Source organism: Mytilus edulis, chromosome 8 (genome assembly GCF_963676685.1).
Source record: "Mytilus edulis chromosome 8, xbMytEdul2.2, whole genome shotgun sequence".
NCBI lineage: Eukaryota > Metazoa > Mollusca > Bivalvia > Mytilida > Mytilidae > Mytilus > Mytilus edulis.
The window spans coordinates 58039914-58064392 of NC_092351.1; the positions used below are offsets into that span (position 1 = coordinate 58039914).

Sequence of the window (24479 nt, forward strand, 5' to 3'; positions counted from 1 at the left end):
AGTACATTTTCAAGAATTTCTTCCGACACAGCAACATAATCAACCACACTTGCACCATTGGGGGTATAGCAAGTAAAATTACCAAATGTATCACCAAGAACTCTGCCATTTAAAATTCTTATTTGTTTACTAATGCAAAAATCCAAAACTTCTTTGCCTCTTTGATCAATTTTTTGGTCTCGACTTTTTCTTGTCATAATGTTTTTGTCAGTAGGGTATGTATCAAAAATTGGAGTAAATTTTGAATCATCGTTTACTATAAAGTCATTTTCAGAGCCTATTCTGGCATTAAAATCTCCACATAACAAAATTTCACCCATTTTTTTATACTGAAAGATATCTTTTTCTATGCATTCAAAAACATCAGAAGAGAGTTCTTGGGTATATTTAGACGTAACAGGGGGGTTGTACAGTACACAAATAAATAGGTCACTTTTAAATCCAAAAAAGGATTTTTCTAATTTAATCCATTGATAATCTGGATTACTGTTAATCAATATTTTGACATGAGGTTTAACGTGACTTTTCTGTAGAATTGCTATACCCCCAAAATGACGGTTATTATTTGATAATTTTCTACATATTGGATGATAATGAAATTTACCAATATTGTGTATTTGGGAATTATATCCCACATGAGTTTCGACTAAAAAAACAATGTCGTAATTCTCTATATGTTTCAGAAAAAGGGGATCCTCTGCTTTATTCATGCCCTTTGAAAATAAGCCACCTATATTCCAATAACCAAATTTTACAGATGATTGGTTTGATTTTGGCATTTTGGTTGATACAATTAAATCTGGTATAAATAATAGAATAGATTTTCTATCTATAAAAAAAAATAATAAAAATTTGTCTCTAAATAAAAGGAAGAGACAACAAGGAAAATATTCAGAAATGTAAATATTTGAAATAAGTAGATTTATTTAGAGGATAGTTTTTACAATGGTTTTCTAAATACAAATAGTCTATGATATAATGACAGATAATTTCTTTTCTATGTATCCTCTTTTAATTGAATAACTATTAAACTGATTTGGGTTGAATAACCTGATATCCTGGGTTAATTCAAGATCAAAAGTATGATTCAAATGTGAAGACTAAAAATAAAAATGAATAAAATAAAATAAAAAAGGCGAACTTTTATACCTAGCAGAGGTTACATATATATGACCATGTAATAGTGTGACTTCTTCACATAATGGCTGTTTCATTTGAAAAATCTATTCAAATGAGAATATGAATTTATCAGCCCAGAAAAAAAAGAAGAAATATATAAAGTTGTACATGTATATATAAATTATATGTAAATGACTTTAAACATGTTAAAGGAAGTCAACATAATGATATGGTAATATGTATAATATTAAAAAGTAAGTTATTCATGATGACCTCTGCCACGTCCACGTCCACGTCCTCTTGTGTTGCGCGATTTGGATCTACCTCTTGAATTTGGCATGGGAATGTTTAAGGCAGTGTGTATTCCACGCTTTAAGTTTGCCGATAGCTGAGACACGCCAGAGTCAGAGAGATGAAATTTATCTTCACTTAGTAGCTCTGCAATTGGGTTTCCATTTCGCAACATATTGCCATGATCAACAAGTAGAACATCTTTATTGTCATCATATATTTGTTTCAACAAGGCATTTATGATTTGTCCATTTGTGTTGAAAATTACACTGTCGAGTCGAGGAGTAGTAAGAGAGATGATGCAACCACTATTTTGCCATTTTTGAAGTGCAAGCTTGACAATATCTTGTATTTCTTCTACACATTGCTGTGGTGATTTTATTTTCAAATCATTCGTCAGGGAATGAAACACTACTAGATTTGGAATTATATCCGATATCTCCAAAATAGCTTGTTTAGTTTCTTCTAAATTGAAAGCAGTAACCTTATTGGTTGTAAATGATGGCGATAGCTTCTCTGCATTGATACGTTTGGTATTGGATGTACCAATTAAAATAATTGTTGGTTTGTTATCAATGTCAAGTTTAGATTTGTCAGTATATTTCGTGTCTGCATTAACAAGATGAAAATCTTCAAATCGAGAAATCATTTGGGAGCGGAGAGAGATATTTTCTTCTTGTAATTTCTCCAAGTGTTGAGTATGTCGTTTTAGAGTATCAGTTAGTTTGTCAATTTCTTCATTTTTGGTTTGTAGGCTTACCGATAGAAAGTCGATCTCAGAGTTTGAAGTAGTTAATACCTTTTTCATTTCTGCTCTAGTCTCCTCCAGTATTTGATTGTGACATTTCATCTGATCTTCATGTTGAGCTTTAATTAACATAATATTGCTTTGCTCGTGTTTTAATTTAACTTCCAAAGTCTGTTTTTCTGTTTGTACGGTTTTATATTTTAATTGTAATGTTGATATCTCATTGTCATCTTTTCTACCTTTTCCCAAGACTAGAACATCATCATTGCATTGTTTAACAGCAGTTAATACTTTGCTGAAGTTTTCATTGTGACTGTGTTCTATTTTAGCCAGCGTGTCAACTAAATTTAATTCAAGCCTTTGAAAATCATCTTTTTGAGGTTGATCTTCTTGTACTAGTACTGATTTTAACCCAGTCTGGGAGTCAGGTAATACACAAGTGACCTTGTCAACAGGGCATAATTCATTAATGTGTGTATTGTTATTGTCATCATGACATTCGTGTGAAATACATGTATTAGTAGGACTGGTTTGTGATATGTTTGTTAGAACTTTATCAAGAATATCTTTCAGAATTGGAAAATGAATATCCACAAACTCATAATAATGACTGCCTTGTACTCTTATTGTTCCTGTTGTGACAAAAAATGTAATATTAAATTGAAGTTCCCCCTTTTTTAATACTTCAATCATCACAGAATTTCCACTGTTGTTTCGGTTTTCCCATGTTTTGGGTTCGTCATACCATTCAATATCATAATCAGGTTCCTTTCCAAGATTGTCATAATAGTAAATATCTAGTGTTTTTATCCATGGTTGGATTCTGTCAAGGTTTGTGTAGAATGTGATGATTTTAGCATGTTCATCATACAAGTTTGGGTCAATTTGCTCGAAAAGGCTTAATTTTGCTTTACCAGTCCTCTTGTTAAGCTTTGATGGGAGAGATGAAAGAGGATAGTCATTAATGGTTTTGTCCATCGATAGGTCAATTTTCAATTTGCCTAAATCTACCATGATGACCGGCTTGTAGTCAACACGTGTTTATATAGTTATATGTGCACACACGTAAATCAGCGTAAATAAATGTTTGTAAATATAATTGATCGATCGGAAGTTATCTTAGTGTTTCTTCCTCTCTGATATAAATATTTGGTGTATTTTAAATGATGGAAACTGTTAAAAAACCCAGGATTCTCAGAATATTTTACCAGTGAATTTTTCCACCAACCGCCATTAATCAGGGGCGATAAACTCAAAAAAAAAGAGTGCCAATGACACAGCTCGCCTTCTAAGTCACAATTTTTAAAATAAAAACCATTATAGGTCAAAGTACGGTTTTCAACACAGAGTCTTGGTTCACACCAAACAATAAGCTATAAAGTGTCCCCAAAATGACTAGTGTAAAACTATTCAAACGGGAAAAACAACGGTCTAATCTATATACAGAACGAGAAACACTAATGAATCACATCAACAAATGACAACAAGGAACATTAAAAGGTAACAAAACCTTTAAACAGACTTATTAAGAAGGGATATAGTTACGAAACGGTTGTCAGGTCATTCAAGTTTTCATATTTTGGCTTTAATATTGATTCACTTATAGGGTATAACACATTTATTACAAAACCATGTGTTGGCATGACACGGGTTATGTTTTTCTCTTAAATATTTTATGTGTATAATATTGAACCCCTAACGGAAGTTGCCTGGTATTCCCATGATGAAGACATACTCTTTCAATCAGTTTAATTGAGGTCTGGAGCTGGCATGTCAGTAACTGCTAGTAGTCTGTAGTTATTTATGTATTATTGTCATTTTGTTTATTTTCTTTTGTTACCTCTTCTGACATCGGACTCGGACTGAATTTTACTGTGCATATGGTTATGCGTTTACTTTTCTACATTGGTCAGAGGTATAGGGGGAGGGTTGAGATCTCAAAAACATGTTTAACCCCACCGTATTTTTTCGCCTGTATCAGGTCAGGAGCCTCTGGCCTTTGTTCGTCTTGGATTATTTTTAATTTTATTTTTTTGTGTTTAATTTGTTTAGCATGAAGTCCATTATCGCTAAACTAGTATATATATTTGTTTAGGGGCAAGCTGAAGGACGCCTCCGGATGCGGAAGTTTCTCGCTGCATTGAACACCTATTGGTGACCTTCTGATGTTGTCTGTTCTATTGTCGGGTTGTTGTCTCTTTGACACATTCCCCATTTCCATTCTCAATTTTAGAAAAGGGTATTGTCTATTTAAAAAGATAGGAGATACAAAATTATTTTGTCTGAAGCTGTCAGGGAGAATTATAAAACCCTTGACATTAAAAATCCATATTTTGAGTGAGAGACGGGAGATCTTCCCATAATCCCCGCCCCTCCTCCCCCTCCAAAAAACAGTAAACAACACAACAATCTTATTGACTCGGTGTGCGCCTTTTCCTAAATTCCTTTTTTTGTTGTTCTCCAGATCCCACCTTTTATGTCCCCTTGATTTCACTACCCCAATTTTTATAATCCTATATCCAACATCCCCTTTTTGTAACCTCAACACCACCCCTCTATATATTCCGAGGGCTACTTGCAAGATTCATTTTGATCAAGATGGATTTTATGCCCAAAATTATCAGCATGGTATGGAACAGGATTAAGGTTGCGTGATCCCTGTAAAAAAACAAAACAGTTGTGACTTTCTGTTTACATAACGAATATAAAATGGGAGCGGACGAGCTACACAAAAAATAATAGTATCAACAAAGAGGCAATATCGGTAAATGTTTTAATCTAATTATTTAAAAATTTTCAAAATATGACAAGAGTGCACACGCTGAAGTCGCTCGCCTTCTTTACCAACCTTTGATAACATGTTGAGGGTTTCTGATTCCGAAATCCCGGGCTAAAAAAACATGAAATCCCAAGGTCCAAAATTAAAAAAAAAATCAATGAACATAATACCGAAGAAACGTTGCAATCTTATTTTTTCTGAGTTTCCCCAATAGCAAGTACAGAAAACATCACCAATTCATACATGTACATTTATAAAAATTCATATATATATAGCATGTATGGCACATGAAAATATATAAAGCTGCCGCGCGCTCTCCGTTTATTCATTTACTCGATTCGTGAATAGCATGCTTTGTAACTGAACTGACAAATACAAGTGTTTGTTTTATTCATAATTTCATAAAAAAAAAGAGATGTGGTATGATTGCCACTGACATATTTTTTTCCATAAGACATTAAATAATGATGAAGTAAGCAAGTATAATTCATAGTACAGTCTTCAACATTGATGAAAACCAATACCGCACAGGAAGCTACAAAAGATTCACAAATGAAAACAATACAATCCATTCGAGAAAAAATAACTTTACGGCGCATATATAGAACTCTTAGGAATTAGATCGTTTTAGGTGCACAACAACCTATAATCCATCATGTGTCTGAGCCTACAAAATCAGTCAGCACAATTGCAATCGATTTTGATAAAAAAAAAAATAAAATAAAAAAATACTGTAATTTTATTACCGATACCTAGGATTACGATAAGATTTTGAATCAATTATGTATCAAATATATCGACAGTTAATTTTTTATCAATTTTTTTCTGTAAGTTAGTATTCTCAGCAGAATCTCTATTAAAACTATGGCTTTATAATTCTCTTCATACCTTTTCTTCTATTACATCGCAACACGACGATTTGATATATACTGATATAAACAGAAAAAGATGTCGCTTACACAGCATCGCAATAACAACCCAACTAAACACACAACCAAAAGTCCCTTGGAAACACTTTTATTGTATTCAAGAGAAGACAGGTGTCTCTATACATGTACATATATAATGTCAACTTCCGAATCGTTTGAAAAGTCTGATATACCTTAAGCAACTATCCAGTCACACTGGAAAACTATCAAGTTATTTTTGAAAGTCACACTGGAAGTGCATTCGCTTGCACAAACTACATATAAACAAGGTTAAGTACTATAATAAATAAAAAAGAAGAAACTGGTAGCCTTATAAGTTCGTTTTGTTTGTTTTGTTTTTTTTATTTACTTTTATTAATATGTTTCGGAATTTAATGTGACGTCCATTTTCGATGAACTAGTACACATTTGTGTAAAGGGTCCACCATGTTCCCGATTTTCTCGCTGTATTGAAGACCCACTAATGGCCTTGGGCTGCTTTTGCTTTTTGGTCGGGTTGCTGTCTCTTTGTCAAATTCTCGTTCCTATTCTGACAACAGAAAGGAAAGGGTTTTATTTTATTTATAATTCAGGGGAAAGTAAAAAGTATGAAACAGTTTATTTTACCCTACAGTGGTTAAAGTTCCATAGCTTTTATATATTGTTACATAAAAAGGAGAGAAATGAAAGCTATGCTACCTAGTTTATCAACTTTCTGCCATTTACATTAAGTTAAACCTTGCACAATCATGTTTCCGTAAGCGTATCACAAAATGATATGAAACAATATTCCAAAACATAGTTCCCTGCAGAAAAATGATAATTATAAATAAATATGAAAGGACCATTATGTACATTTGTAACAAATAATTACGTGCTGGATTGATTGTTGGTTGCTAAACAAAAAATAGGTAGACGAAGCGAAATAAACTAGTTATAACTTTTAGTTTGTTATCATCATTATTATAGGAAATTAGCACGAACAAACCCAAAAATCGAAACAATAAAAGAAACGAAAAAAGAAAGATTTGAATAAAACGATGTAAAAATAAGTTATAGATGACAACAAATTGGACAAAGGACCACAACTGTAATACATTCATACACATATACAAATCAATAGCTTGGGATACTAGTAGGCAGGTACAGAAAAAGAAAGTTACTGTTTTAGAATATTAGTAGGGTTCAAGTCTCTGTCATGCTATTTGGGAGTAGTAAAGAACGCTACCAAGATAATGATATATAAGAAAAAAGCGACATGACTCGATAGAAGACGATTTTTACACACACACACAAAACTTGTACATTGACAAAAGATTTATCTATTAAATATTAACTTTTTATTTACCTTTCTTTTGACTAGCAAACAAAAATTAAGGCTATTCAAAAGAGATGTTTTATGTCCCGAATAAAACGCAAAATCCATGACCGATCATGGTAACAGTCACGAAAGCAGAAGGAATGTAGGATGAAAAACTTCAATCAAATAGTTTGGGGTGGGAGAGGGGGAGGGGTTGTAAAATTGCTGTGAGTTTGATTTATCAAAAATCGATTTTACATATTTCCATATTTTACAATCATTTTTTCTCAAATTAAGTTTAGAAAAAAAGGGGGGTGTCAGTTAAAAAACTATGTTTTTTTTTATCCTACATTGAACTTTTGATATCGTCCCTTACTTCTTTACTTTGTGGAAGCGTCATCCATGTGCATTATACGCTGTCATCATTGCAGAAGTTGAAACACTATGTATTTCCGTTGGTGCCCCCCTTTTGTGGGGAAAATTTGGTTAATCATATAGGGAATCACTAAAGCATGACTGGAGTCCTCCCCCCTGTAGGTTAGTCAGCCCCCCTCACCCCTTATGAAAAGTTCTTGACCCGCCACTGCTTTTTGCTGTCGCTAATGCTTTACCAACTCTAGCCTCAGACACGTTGATTCCTTTGCTTGATAAATGGTCTGTCATCATTTTCCGACCGTTTGTGGGTCCAGCCTGAAAATAACACACACTGTGCGCACACCATGTTTTAAATGTAACTACAATGTACTAGAATATGTTCCATGTACATGATGCATATGGCTTTGAATACGTGTGTGTCGATCAGTGTCAATCTGGTTGTTTTTCTACTTTCTTTTATTTCAAAAGAATATTGTTACTGACTGAGACCCATTTTTTGTGTCGACATATTTGTCCTATAATACTCGTTTTGCTTTCACATATTAAAGATGTAAAATCATATTGAATAAAAGGTAATAGAATGTACATAAAACAGAACCTCATAGGAACTGTTTTATGTTTTTTGAAATACTATTCACATAATTATGATTTGTCTTTGCTACATTTTGTTTCGGTAAAAGCAAATATAAAAAGTCATTCATCCTTCGAAATATACATTTACCACACCTACATGCATGCAAGTTTAGTTCATATTTTCTTTTATAAGATACTGCTTATTTGATATTCTGCGAGAATTGTGAAGATTATAAGCTTGGGAAAAAACAAGTTTGTGTTAAACAGATTCAAAATTAGGAAATGATATACAATGCAGAAAAATACAAATTTGAAGACAAATACTAGCGAAGTGATCAGAATAATATAACATCTACACCCATCCATCCAAACCCGCGAACCCTGCTCCTTGAGCATGTACAGAAACTGACATGGACACTATCTAATATTCTAATATTCTAATATTTTCCCTTCTTTCCTAACACGTTTGACACGTTCAGCCACGATATGGTTTAAAACTCCTTCGTCTACTCCTCATCGGCTAGTTATTCCATTTTCAGAATAAAAAACGACTTATTGTTCGCGCTGATGCATGCTTGATTCCTATAGCAGTCAAGTGTTGAGAAATGTCTTTGTGTGTTCTTCCGTCAAGCATCATTTGTTGAATCAAACATCAATGGTCTAAAAGTTCTACCATTCTTACAACATGTACATGTATGTGAGCAAGAGACTTTTTCACTTCGAGAGAACTGAATTAAAGATTTCGACCCCGACAATTCAAAGAAAGAAAAGACAAAGAAAAACAAAATTGAGATAGATAGACAGATAGATATATAATTATATATATATATATATGACATATGAATGACAGATTGCTAGATCGAAAGATATATATGAAAATGTATCTACAATGACGACTAGGTATATAAATATAAAAGAAAGAATGATTTGTTTTTGTGGTCATTATCGTACTTGTCAGTGTACCATTCTTGTTGGGAATTTGTTGATACCACACATAGTTCACACACACACACAGTGACACACACCTTAAAAAGATCTTTAAGATGTATTGACTTAAAACAAGAAAGAAGAGAACGGAAATAGTAAAACATTTAATAAAAAGTGTCAACAATTGAAACATTCGAAACGCCTATATTGAGACAAATTACATTTCGTTCTCATTATTAAACATTTAAATAATGAACATTTTTCAAATTTGAATATTGCACAGTAAAATGAAAAATGAGAAATTGAATCGTTTTTCATTTTTCATTTTCAAACGTCAAATTGAAAAAATGCTCCGCGTTGGAGCATTTTTCATTTTTCAATATTTGAAGTCAAATTGGAAAATGCTCCAGGCCAGAGCATTTTTCATTTTTCAATATTGCAAGTCAAATTAAAAAATGCTCCACGATAGAGCATTTTTCATTTTTCAATATTGTAAACTAAATTGAAAAATACAAAAGGTCAGTATTTTCAATATTTGCTTTTAAGAATGAGATTGAAATATGTTTTGTTTGCTAAAGCAAGCATATGCAAATGTTTAAATATATTAAAACTTTTGACAAAATAAAATCATTTTTAACACAAACTTATTGTTATTTGTTTTAATATCTTCGTAAAAAAAAAATGTAATTTCATGAGAATAACAAATTTCAAATCTTATAGAGAAATTGGTTTTTCGAAAGTGATTTGAATAGATTTTTGTTACATGTTATTAACCAACTACATTTAAAATTTTCAGAGTAATTTGAAAATTTATTTTTCATTTTAAAATGAAAAATGTTTGGCGTAAATGTACACGGACGAAACTATCTTTAAAATGAGTTTAATCTCAAAACCGAATTATAATTGTCTAGATAGCAAACCATGATCGCACAGACATCATCATCTAAGTAAAATGCTTCCCTTTATTGTTTGTTGAATTTGTATTTTATTTTTGGGTTTTTGATTTCTAAATATTCATTTATTTATTTTTGTGTCTTTTTCAATTTGTACTTGAACACATAAACTATGTATAACTAAATTAAATTGTGATTTTTATTGTCCTGTGACTTTCTGTCCTACATTCGTTTATTGAACATGAATGACCACCTATATGATATATACATTGATACCATGTGACATTCGAAACTACACATCACACAGTTTAAAAAAAATACAATTAGCAGTATACGTCGTCAACTCATTCAACATTTTGAAGTCTAGTGATAAGTTGACCTATCATAATTTAAAACAAGACACTTGATTAACGAATGAATGAATCTTATTCTTATCAACTAATGACATAGTTATAGAGACAATAAGTAGATACAACAATATAATATACAGTGCATGAATGAGGAAAATGATATACATTAACCAGGAGGAGAGACTTTCACATTAACAGCTTTAATATATCGACATAATTTTTCTAAAACTGTAATATTATTTGAGGGAAACAGATTACATAATTGCAAGGTGTTTGGATTTTTCCGACCAAATTCCGGTAAATATTTTTATTAACGAAAGATTTACAAGACAAAATATAATGATACTCGTCACCGATTTCAGCCGAGCCACAGATACGACAAAATCTATGATTTCTCGACAGATTGTGTCATCTCCCTGTCTCAACTGGTAGACGGTGGCTACCACATCTAAATTTACAAAACATATACATACAATTCAATGGTAAAATAGATATATATTCTTCAAATTTAAATTCTTTTTTAAATATTCTATAACATATACCTTTTGAGGTAGAATTCATATTTTCATACCATTCCTGTATACATTGGTCCTTCAGTTGTTGTTCTACACATTTAGAAATCCACAGAGCAAAAAAAGTACCCTGCCGATTCCAAATATTTGACATTCAACAATTGTCTTTCATAAAACATAACCATTTACTCTCCAAACAATAATTATTAGAATGGACGAATAATAGCTTATATTAAAGTGAAGAGACTTTACATTCTTTTCCAAGTAAAATACGACACAAAAACTTTACCATACGAACTCCTGCGTGAAATGAAATGGGATATCTTCCTAGCTCTCCGTAAATCATAAAAAAATTTCGGCTATATCTGATGGTAGAGGCTTAATTTCTTTTCCATCAATAAAAAGTCTGTCTCGTTTGATAAGAGCTTTTTTGTTTTGTTTTCGAGCTTCCGTATAATAAGGCCACAATAACTTTCTTCTTTCGTTGATTTCTTAAGGGAATTGTTCTGAAACACCAAAGTCGTCCCCTTAAGATTAGTTGCAGATTTCCGTACTATTTCTCTGCCCTTAAAGCTCTCGAATCTGCATACAATTGGTTTTGTTTTAAATGTTGTTCCGTCTCGATTTTTTCTCTCATTCAGCTGTCCGAATCGGTGAGCTTCTTTCATGAATAATTTCAAAATTCCTTCCGTTGTATCACTTTCCTCATTTTCCATTGTCATAGGAATTCCTGTGAACACTAGGTTTTCACGCATCGACCGAATCTGAAGATCTAGGTGTTTTTCTTGTAGTTCATCAAGATTGTTCTGTACCTTTGGATGTTTTCGACCACTTCGTTGTTTTCAGATCTAATAGCAGTAACTTTCAGATTTCATGTCGGATAGATCACTTCTATTTATTTAAACTGAGAGTTTATAAAGTTAAAACTGTTTTCTATTCATCCTACCATATCTGTAATTTGTCCTACATTGCTTGAAAATGTTTGCATACTTCTTTCAAATTTGTCAATTTGTTTACCAAAAGAGTCAACATCTCTTCCACCTTTCTGTCAAGATTGTTAATTTTGATGTTTGTGTCGTGTCCCATATTCATTGTTGAATGCATAACTTGTTGAAAATTTGGAATTGGTTGGGCTCCATAAGGATAGTAGCCCGTTAGTGAAGTAAAGTTTGGAGTTGACATTTGTTGTGTTTTATACTGTGGTATGTTGGATCTTCCAGGTAAAATAGGGGAATCAATATTTGGTATATACGTTGACATATTTACAGTCTGTAATTTATCAACAGTTTTATTTTTTAAACTTTTTTTTTGTTTGTTTACATTCTCATGTTTTGAATCGTGAGTACTACTTTGTTGTTTCTTACTTGGTTTCTCCGAGCTATCGTTTTCAGGTTTTGAAATCCTTCTTTTCTGACCTTTCTTGCCATCCTTTTTAGGATTCATGTAGTTGATACACTATTTGGGTAATAAATTCCACATAAAATAACTTTCACAATAATAGTTAACTTCTAGTTATTGTCTTTTTTTTTCGGGATAGAAAATTGGTCGACATATTTTCTCCACACATGCGCAATACTCCTATATAACAGCGGTATGGACTTTGCTCATTGTTGAAGGCCGTACGGTGACCTATAGTTGTTAATGTCTGTGTCATTTGGTCTCTTGTGGAGAGTTGTCGCATTGGCAATCATATCACAATTTCTTTTTTTTTTTCATATAAATATGAATAACAGCAGATAATTTCAAGATTTATTTAGTGTATCATTCGCCAAAAAATACAAATTTTATTGTCATATAATAGCGGTATTTTTAACATTGCCTATACGAGAGAGAGAGGTTTGGCTTGCCATAAAACCAGGTTCAACCTATCATTCTTAAATTGAGTAGATTCACAGTATTACTTCCATGATTCACTGTAACTCCATTTTACCAAGTTTTTTAAAAATTTACGCTACATTTTAAAAACGATCAGAAATTAATAATAAAAGCAGTGAAACCTATATCGTTGTTAATTAACGGAAGCCAATTTGGCCTCTACAGAAAGTCAGATCACGGATTAATTTATATTACAAGCAAAGTTGTATGCGTTCTTTATTTACCAATACATGTATATATATTTGATATGTTTTGTTTATTGTATATAACCATGACCTAGGAAGTCTTAATTTTTTATATTAATTTGCAATGTTGTGACCAAAATTCGTTTTTTAAAACAAATAAATAATTTTGAAGTCGCACGCTTTATTTGAAATTTAATTGCATTATGAGTAATTTCGGATCGTGTAGATATAATGGGGAATGGTGTATGGTGTAATGTGTAAGGTGTATGATGCAAAGGTGTAACGTGTATGGTGTAATGGTACAAGGTGTATGGTGTAATTGTGTATGGTGTATAGTGTAATTGTGTATGGTGTATGGTGTAATGGTGTATGGTGTTATTGGGAAGTTTACACCATCCAAGGACTGTATATAGATATAGGAAAATATGGAATGAGTGCCAATGAGACAACTCTCACTCCAAATAACAATTTATAAAAGTAAACCATTTTAGGTCAAAGTACGCTTTTCAACACGGAGCCCTGACTCACACCGAACTGCAAGCTATAAAGGGCTAAAATGATTAGTAATATAAAACCATTCAAACGGGAAAATCAACGGTCAAAAACATATTTATTGACATTAAAGATTTAAATGCATGATATCTTCGCTCAACTGGTAAACAATAAGTCAGTATTTCGTTACAAGAAATTATTTTTAACGTCTTCCTTATTCTGTGATAGATATCATGGTTTTGTTTGGAATTCTGTCTATAGTTAAGCATTTCTTTCCGTAAATTGAATATCACATTTTCATTTGAATGACAAATGAGGGACAGTCAAACTGATCGATCAAAAATAAACTGACAACGTCATGGCTAAAAAAGATAAAAGCAAACAGACAATTGATAGATCACGAGACACAACATAGAAAACTAAAAACTAAAAACGAGCGTATTGGTACTTACCTCAAGGAGAAAATAATTGATTTTTTTTGTGTATAAGAATTGATTCACAGTTTGTTATTTCCCTGCCTTTTTTGGGCTGAATATATGTCAACGATTTTCCTCACTGCCGATAACACATCGTATCATTTTGTACTAAATGTATATGTGAGTGTCTTCTTTGAGATACATGTACACACAATATTGCATCTAGTAACGAATTGAAGGTTCATTCGAGTACCACGTATATGTAGGAGTACATGGCAGGTGGATTATAATCTTTTTGATAAAAATTAAATTCAATTTACATCCAGCTATTAAGCTCATGAGCTATTGTGCTATATTTTTATTTTTTGTCTTCTTGTCTTTCTTGTTTTGATTATTTACTTTGTCTACAGAGTCTCAAAATGCTTTTTTGGTTTTTTATTTTGTTGACATAGTTTATGTTATAGGTGATTAAGATTAGAACCCATTGTTGACCGCAGCAAAATTTTCATTGACATTTTTACCAATTATGTCTGTCATACATAGTGGTAAATTTAATGGAATTGTATGCGACTGGTTCCATCTAGTAATGTCTACGTCAGAACAAAATAAGGAATATGACAGTTGTTTTCTACTAGATTGGTGTTTTTGGGCTTTTTATTTTGTCATTTGATAAAGTACTTTCCGTTTTTGAAGTTTCCTCGTCGGTCTATATTTTATCTTTGAACTATTTGGTAGCTTATGTCATTTTGATATAATAAAAAGCCACTTCATACATCAAAACAATGCTATACTTAAATAACCGTTAACAAAAACTATTATCGTATCTACTTAATTCAAGAATGCTTAACAAATTATCCTTCAATATCTTTACAGATTGCGAATTTGCCAGTGGAAGAGAATTTTTCTTTCTGCTACGTTTTGGTAAGTATGGAAAAAAGATAAACTTTTTCTAATTTACTACTTCTCATAATGATTTTCATACATAGTGTTAGATAATACTGTTGTAAATTTTATTAGAAAAGACATAATCTAAAAATAGTTATACAAACAGTAACATTCCATGTGTTTAGAAAATGAATATATTAGTTTCATAATAAAAACGTCAAACTGATAACCGTTACTCAAAAAAAATAAATTAGAAAATGCTTTATTATTTACCAGAGACCAAATAACGATTAAAAGAACAACAACAGATTTTTAGAGTAAATCGGTTCAATTTTATTTTTTTTGGGTGAACATTGTTTGTTTTTGAGTGAGAAAACATGCGATCAGGTCAATCAAATGCTATTTAGTTGTTATTAAATTTGAAAAAGAACAAAAGGTATTCTTGATTTATAAAAGAATGACTCTTTTCTAGTTTATAACTGTAACTAAGAGAAGGAACATATTATATATTACCAATAAATCACCACTGAGATGATATAGAACATTATTTTCCCGAAAAAAACAATGTCAATTGAGGCGAATATAAAAAAAGAAGATGTGGTATGATTGCCAATGAGACAACTGTCCACAAGAGACCAAAATGACACAGACATTAACACCTATAGGTCACCTTACGGCCTTCAACAATGAGCAAAGCCCATACCGCATAGTCAGCTATAAAAGACCCCTATATGACAATGTAAAACAATTCAAACGAGAAAACTAACGGCCTTATTTGTATAAAGAATGAACAAAACACAAATATTTAACACATAAACAAACGACAACCAATGAACTACAGGCTCCTGGCTTGGGGCAGGCACATAGTTAAATAATGTGGCGGGGTTAAACATGTTAGCGAGTTCCAAAACCTCCCCTACCCTGGGACAGCGGTATAACAGTTCAACATAAGAACGAACTATAAAAAGCAGTTGAAAAAGGTTTAACTCATCAGATGGATAAAAATACAAGTGAACGTGGCCGAGATTGTAAATGTTTTTTTAGAGTTAACAATCTGCTCTATCAATCTCTTACATTAGTGATATTTTATTTATGATTTATGATGGTGACTATTCATTCATTATTGTCTTTTACTGTTAAATTCTAAACTATGACGACACGTACGCAGTAACGTAACAGATACTAAAACACATCAGAAGTGAAGACATTTTCATTTATTTGACAGTCTATGAAAATGTTCTTCCGGGCCAAAACGTAGACAATGCTCATTGTCTTGGATTCATTCGTGCAAATTCAATTCATTGTTTATAGTTATCAAGTTCTGTTTGGTCTTCATGAGAGGATGACATTCGATAAATTGTTTCCGCTAAGTCCTGTGATAGATTAATTTATTCCTATCGTATTATACAATCGAAAGCAAGTATGATAAACAGTATCGACATAAAAAAATCAACTTGACTTCATATAATTTTACAGAAAAATAGTATAATTCCAACCGCTGGAATGCTTCTATCTGAAGGATACGTAATGTTCAAGATGTTATTGAATCGGTTTCCAGGTCTTCCTAGAAGGTGGTTATTTTTGGGAGAAATCAACACAGCTTACCAAATATATTTTAAAACACCAAGCGTAAGTAGAAAATAATATATCATTACACCAACTTATTATTACACGTATTATAATGTCCGTTTCGATGACAATGTCTTCAGTTTTTAATTTTACTGATGGTCATTTAGATTTAAACACATTTTCAAAAGATGTCTTAATTTGGACGTTTGAGTTACGCAAGTCATGGAGTATGACAGTTTCGGAGTTTTGTTATCCTCTGAAAGCTATTAAAATTGATGTTGTATGTCATTTGATATAATTATGATAAAGAGGAAGAAATTAACTTTGGTCATTGCAGTAACTTTAGTGAATTAAGGGATTTATGATAAAAAAAAATTATGCACTCATGCACGAAACAAATGTCGATTTAAATTTTCAGGGTAACATCAATTGGGAAAGCGATCAGCATTTTGCGCAGCAAAGACTTAACCAGTGCAACTCGTCGTTAATAAGGCGGGTAGATAATATAGATCAGATTGCAGACAAGTAAGACAGACCCCATTTATAACTTGGGAATCTGATATATTTCAAAACAATAATATTTAAAGAGATATGTTTTTTTTTTCTCCTTACGTTTTTTCTTTCATCGCAATAGACTGAACATATCATGTTTTGAATGCTATGAAATGATACAGATCACAGTGCACTAGACACATTTTTCTGCATGAAGATTTATCATAAACACTAGATATAGTAGTTTCAGAAAAGTGGGTAAAAACGATACAAACGGACTAGATATATGTTAAATAGAATGGAGATTGATAACAAGGAATGTGTAAAGGGTGTCAAGGGGACAACATCTCGAATTTGATTAATCAAAGGAGTTGACAACTAGATTTTAGTGTACAATCATAGTTTAAGTTGAACATGTTAAATAAGTATGTAGCACTTACCCATCGTTCCACAACGACACTCGTCATTGAGTAGAAGACCTGCTCTATGTCTGTCAGTGTACCAGTGTCTTCAGAGAGTATTAATCAAAGAAATATCCTGACATATATCGCTTGCAAGGAGTTACAAACGGATTGACTGAGACGTTTTAAAGCTTTGAACCGTTATTGTGAGGTATGTGTTTCACTAACTGTGGAAAGCCGTATGGAGACCTTCAATCACCTTTTTTAACGTTATTCGAACTTTGTAGGATATTTGTCTCATGATCAGTGGCAATAATACACCAACTTTCATTAAAACAAAACAAAAAACAACCTTCTTAGCTATTAGAATATTTGAAATACTAGTACATAAAATCATAAGAAACTATATGTGTTTTTCTTTTTTTCATGTATGTACATGCTTATGTTTCATATTCTAAGTTTGCCAAATGGAGGCCTCAATGCTATTGTTGACGTCAATGCAGCGATAGAAGGACAGCAATTATATTTCACCAACATCAACGTACCAGAAGGTTTAGCGGTAATGTAATTAGTAAACTCATTTCAAAAACAATTCTCACACACACACACACACACATCTTCACTATTTTAAACTCACCTTGCCTGAAATGCCAAAATAAGTTTTTCTCATCACTTAACGTTTGTCGCCATTGTCCGTCGCCGCAGTCCGTCGTCGTTAACTGTAATAAAATTCTTCTCACTCAAAACTACTGTGCCAAATTTAACATTATTATAGGGGTATCTTGTTAACAAAATTGTTTCCAACTAAAATAGAACATAGTGGTAAAATGCGGTTTTTGGTTTATATCTATGAAACTAAAGCATTTAGGGTATATCGGACTCAAGTATAAATGTTTAACAAATTGAGATCTATCTGCTCCAAATATTTGAAACGAATCAGATAATCTGTTGATGGATTGATGTCCCTTGCTTATTAATTTTGAGGAACTTTTACAGTTTTTGGATAATGTTTTGAATATTATTATAGAGATAGATCAACTGTAAACATCAATAATGTTCAATAAGGGAAGATCTACAAATGAGTCAACATGACCAGAATCGTCAAGTCATCCCTTAATGAGTCATTGCCCTTTAAAGTATATTTTTTACAATTTTTCGTATAAAGTTGTGTTATCTTTTACAAAAATCTTCTCCTCTGAAACAAATTTAATAGACGTGTCCACTATCATCATAAGAGTATTTTGTTTATAGAATATGTCCAATGCTAAAAATAGATCATGGAGGTAAAATGCAGTATTTGGCTAATACATGTGTCACTGAAACTAAAACAAAAGAATAATTGTTGCGTTATGTCATGCACCCACTGTAGACAAAACAATGTCAGGTGACCGACACACGCTTATTAGAGCCTTAAGTTTATTTGTAGGAGGATTGTCAAAACACAGGTTTTATAAATATCAATGTCTGGGTGTGAAATACTGGGAATAACCGGATTGCTTGTAATAGTAGGCGGGACACACGAAACACCAGTCTTAATGAGTGAGAGGATTTAGTGTGCATATAAAAGCAGTTCATGGTTGTTATTCATGAAAGATAATTTAACAATTCAAAATTTTCACTGCTAAAAAGCTTACATACATTTTGTAGACTTATACAGTGTTTGTAATTCACTAATTATGAGTTTTAATTAACATTGAATCTTTTATACAAATTGTCCCTTCTATCCCTACAACATGTACAAGATTATGTATATAAGGTCACCAAAGAGTGTTTAAAAATGTATTATGTATAGGAATTACATTAAATCAAAACCAAATCAAAGACAAAAAATAAATAATGTACACAACGGCGTGAACAACATTGAATTCTCCATATGTAATGTTTTGGAAGAAAATACTTCTATTTTGAGTGTGGGGAGGGGGATTGGTGGTTGAAGATTAACTTAAAGTTTGACTCCAAATGTCTTCCATACAGATCTTGAGAGAATGGTGTGTTTCCATTTCTAACAAAGTGGTTAAGTCATTCTTTTTAGGTTATTGAACACGTGTGTGTTTGTATGAGAAACGAAGAAACAATTGGTTGTTCAACTAAAAAGGCATACATTACCCCTCTCCCCTCTTTTCCTCCATTTCTCCCTTTTTCCTCTCATATCCCACCAAAGGCATAAATTGACTGATTTTAATCTATTGGGAAGTAGTCAAGTTAAGTTTAATTAAAACAAAAACAAATTGACATTGTTCACACCTTTTCTTTCGTTGATGATCGTTATATCTGTTTTAGCATCTTCAAAGGTATCGATGCGTCTGAATTTGTTGATTTTGTATTTGTCACATATATTTGCATGTTTTGCCAATGGATGATTATTTGTACCATTATGGCTAAATTTACATATTAGATAAATAAAGAGCGTATATCATTTTGATAATCGTCAATTGTTTAAAATACATGATAGGGACACCTATTTTGTAAATTCATTTGCTAATTTGTTGTAGCATTTGTTTCAATCTCTCATTTTGTTGATTAATGAATTACAAATATAAAAAAATATACAATTTTAAAAAGAAAAACAAATTCAAGGTAATCTAGATACAGATATACTATTATCGACAAAATATGATAATGGGAAAGTATTGTGATAGTTTCCGGATTGCAGCGATATTGCATGTCACGTTTTACCTTTTTTCGATAATTATATAAAGCTGAGAAATTCAAAGTCAAATACAGCAATTTAATAAAAAGGAGATACATGCATGTCCATGTAATTGTCAAATAACTCTAAAACGTGAATGCATTCTATCTTTGCAATCACTTGCCACTCTTTAAGCACTATTAATATCTGGTCATAAAATATAAAGCTCGTTTAAAAGGTGATTTGTTTTTTCGTCGCTATGCATGTACACTATATCGGCCCATGTAGTGTTATTGGTTCGATGTTGTTTGAATTCATATTCGATTTTGCCTCATTACAGGTAAACATTTGTTTGAGTTGAGATATAGTTGTGAAAAAAATTCTATTTGAATCTGCACAATTTTTTGTTACTAGATTCCTAGTCCGTTTGTGCTATTCGAAGTAACAGAGGACGGTATTCTTCCTGTCGCTATTAATCTGAATCAAGCTAATGGAGGACAACTTGTAAGTGAAAATTGATTATGACACATTATATACATTATAAATAAGTCGATTTGGAATGTTTTGTGAAGGTATGTATCGTCGTTGTTAAGGGATATTTCGCAGGGGGACTTTGATAATAATTTTCCATCACTCGTTTTCTAAATTTCTCCTACGGTTCTTGTAGTTAAAGTGATGTCTGGACATCTTGGGACTTCGTGTCGTTGTTATGAACTGGCTTGGCAGTAAGATAGGGACTCGCACATTCTGACCCATTTTTAAAGAATAAATAAAAAGAACTCAGTTTTGCTGACAGGTCATTTTTTTTTACTTAAACTTTCTTTTCTTTTTTTTTTAATCAAATTATTACAATACATAGTTTATACATTTTATCAGTACTGTCTTTTGACAAAGTACAGTTATTTCTGTTTCGTATATTTCTGAAGTTAACTAGTGAATTCTATGTCAATTAACTATGATATTTATATGCATTAATTCACATCTGCTTTTGATTTTATACGTTTATCTTCATTTATTGTTCGAGGAGTGAATAATCTCATGAAATTAAATACTAAAAGAGGGACGAAAGATACCAAAGGGACAGTCAAACTCATAAATCTAAAACAAACTGACAACGCCATGGCTAAAAATAAAAAAGACAAACAGAAAAACAATAGTACACACGGCACAACATAGAAAACTAAAGAATAAACAACACGAACCCCACCAAAAACTAGGGGTGATCTCAGGTGCTCCGGAAGGGTAAGCAGATCCTGCTCCACATGTGGCACCCGTCGTGTTGCTTAAGTGATTACAAATCCGGTAAATAGTCTAATTCGGTAGGTCATATTCATGAAAGGGAAGGGGATTGTAGTTACGACGTAAGGAACATATCCGATATCATTTGTGAAACGGTTATTCCATAACGGTCAACCAACTCGTGATGGCGTCCGTTAAATTTACGAAGGGATGATTTCAACTTCACCATTTGGAACTCTTGGTTTAATAGCTTCCTTGTGAGCAGCAAACCTCTATCAAGAAAATCATGATAGGAAATGCAAGCACGGGAATATCGTATCAATTGGGAGATATATACCCCGTATGCAGGTGCTGCTGGAATGTTGCTACTTAGAAATGGAAAGTTCACAATTGGAAAGCTGAAATCATCTCTTTTGTCGTAAAGTTTTGTTTTCAACCGACCCTCATTGTCAATTTCTAGATGTAAGTCAAGATATGAAGCCGACTTAACTGTATCTGTAGTATCCTTTATCTCTAGTTCGATTGGATAGATGCGTTCCACATAGTCACCAAATTTTGAATTGTTTAGTGAAAGAACATCATCTATATAGCGGAAAGTAGAGTTAAAGGATATTGCTAACTTCTTATCTTTCTTCCTAAGAAGTTCCTGCATGAAGTCAGCCTCATAATAATAAAGAAACAAGTCGGCGAGTAGAGGGGCACAGTTTGTTCCCATTGGAATGCCGACAGTCTGTTGAAAAACACGTCCTCCGAACGTAACAAATATGTTGTCAATCAAGAAATCAAGCATCTTGATAATATCAGTTTCAGAGAATTTTTTGTTTGAATCAGAGTGATTCTTTACAAAGTAGGATTTATCCCTCCCTAAGACAAGATACTTGTATCTACGTTGGCCATTCTTTTTTATGAAGCAAAGTAATATCAACTCTTTCAATTTGTCTTTTAGTTTGGAATGTGGAATACTTGTGTACAGGGTAGAAAAGTCAAATGTTTTAATACTGTTACAAGATGAAAGAGAGTTAGATTGTATGTACTCTAAAAGATCTTTTGAATTTTTAAGTATCCACATCTGATTCACGCCACCTCTAGAATAGGCAGTTTCACAATAACTTTGAAGCCCGTCTTTGATTGCTGATAAAATAGATGTTAATAATTTAGAAAGAGGTTTCGTGGAGCACTTGGAAGACCCAGCAATATACCGTTGTTTGTAAGGACACTTATGTAGTTTAGGTATCCAATACAGTGATGGAAGATCCAGTTCTTCATCTTTGGTTGAAATTCCAAAGGAACATAGAACAGACCTATGATTATCCAGGATTTCCTCTTTGGTAAGTGTCGTGAGGGTATATGTTGAGTTACCAAGTGAATTGTCAATACCTAATTCGTTTATCAAGCAGTTGATGTAGTGACTTTTACACACAAAAACGATGTTATTTGGGGCTTTATCTGCAGGGACAACAACATATTTGTCATGGAGGTCGGATAGGTGTTTTGCAACATTTGGGTCTTTAAAGATTGACGTAGCATGGGCATTGATGGACCCATTCAGTTTCTTAATTCTGATTTGTATCAACGACCTCACTGCCTTAATCCATTCGGAAAGAGTGTCTACGTCTTCCTTCTCGCGCTTAGCCCATTGCCTGGCATAATCCTCGACTGAATCCATCAAAATTTTAAAGTTGTATTTCCAATTGATGGATTTAGGCTCACGATATTTGGGACCTTTCGATAACACATTTCGTAGAGAAGTGTTATTAACAATGTTAAGGTCACCGGTAATAACGTGGCCAGCAGGATTATATGTGAATTTGGAACTAGCACAAGTGCAATCAGGAGGTTTAGACTTGAAGTCGTCAATATCGAGATCCTGCAAAACGCGTTTGTAATTGAAAATTTTAGTTGCAATAGGTTTGGTATAGGTATAAGAAATTATTGGTACAGACTGGTCTTTGAAATAAGGAGGTATTTTCGATTGCACTAATTTATGATGAAGGATATTGCCTAGGTTGACGCCATCGAGACCTTTGTTGGCAAAGGAAAGATTAAGAAAAGATCTTTTCTCTTTTTCATCTTTTCCAATGCGAACTGGCTTGAAAAGTCTGTGACTTGCAATATCCGAAATTATAGCTTCAAGTTTGTATTGGTTTGAATGAGGGTTTGTAACAGTGGATTCCAAACATAAATTGAACAGAGAATGAAGTTTCGAAAGGGGTAACGAATAAAGTTTCGTGCGAATGTGATGAATACCTAACGGCTTTTGTATGAATGGCAGCAAGTCATTAATAGAGACATCATGCAGAGAAGGCGATGTGTAATGACGATGACCATGACTGCGTCTACGTCGAGGAGTCGAGTTGAAAATATTCATCACATTCATCGAGTTACACGAAGGACTAGATAGAATACCTATACCATCAATTTTGTCATTGCAGCCATAAGGTGTTGCAGTTCCCAATTGTCTAATCCAGTAGTCTTCTTTTTGTCTACGGAGAGTCGTTGAAAGATTAGGATTGTTAGAGCTATGGTATATCTTTTCGATAATGCGAACTGTCATAGAAACGATGGAATGATCGGGCTGATTGAAATGCTGGTATAGAATGTCGTTAGCATTAAGGTTAATGTCTGATCTATGACCGCACATACGTTTGTTAAGCCTTCCTTTCGTTTCACCGACGTATACCAATCCGCAAAGGTTGCACTCTAATCCGTAGACGACATTTATCGATTTACAATTCAGATCATCGTAACTTCTGGTAAAATATGACTTCTTGGTCAAATTGCTAGTGAATTCAGCATCTGTAATTAAAATAGCACAAGTTTTGCAGCCTTTGGTCTCACATTTTGAAATGCGACAGTGTTGTACTGTGTCATCAAACACCAAAATGTCTTTAAGGAGAACTGAACATGGCTGTATATGTGTAATATTGCTATTGTCACTAGGACGATGATCTGAATGAGTCGTGTTTGAGATATTTGTCATGTCTGGTGATGAGGGGACACCTGCCGTATCAGACGACACCGTGTCCATGGTGACGTCTGTTTCGGACCTTTTTATACTGGGCGACGTCCGAGCCAGTTTCCTGTTTAATCTTCGTAAGTTCATGCAATTGTAGTTTTGCTACTGGGCGGATGATGTCCTCGGGGACAAAATGTCCACCAGCAGAGACATCGACCCAGTGGTAATAAAAGAGGGACGAAAGATACCAAAGGGACAGTCAAACTCATAAATCTAAAACAAACTGACAACGCCATGGCTAAAAATAAAAAAGACAAACAGAAAAACAATAGTACACACGGCACAACATAGAAAACTAAAGAATAAACAACACGAACCCCACCAAAAACTAGGGGTGATCTCAGGTGCTCCGGAAGGGTAAGCAGATCCTGCTCCACATGTGGCACCCGTCGTGTTGCTTAAGTGATTACAAATCCGGTAAATAGTCTAATTCGGTAGGTCATATTCATGAAAGGGAAGGGGATTGTAGTTACGACGTAAGGAACATATCCGATATCATTTGTGA

At 33.0% G+C, this 24479-nt stretch overlaps 1 protein-coding gene across 1 annotated transcript in view; it reads left to right on the forward strand.

Moving 5' to 3' along the window:
- Positions 1-24479, forward strand: part of LOC139485952 (polyunsaturated fatty acid (12S)/(13S)-lipoxygenase, epidermal-type-like) — a 62660-nt gene that overhangs the window by 14270 nt on the left and 23911 nt on the right. The window contains exons 2-6 of the mRNA XM_071270632.1: positions 14617-14664; positions 16105-16257; positions 16616-16722; positions 17550-17649; positions 20134-20223. Of these exons, the coding sequence (XP_071126733.1) occupies positions 14617-14664; positions 16105-16257; positions 16616-16722; positions 17550-17649; positions 20134-20223 (498 nt within the window). The remainder of the gene's footprint in view (positions 1-14616; positions 14665-16104; positions 16258-16615; positions 16723-17549; positions 17650-20133; positions 20224-24479) is intronic.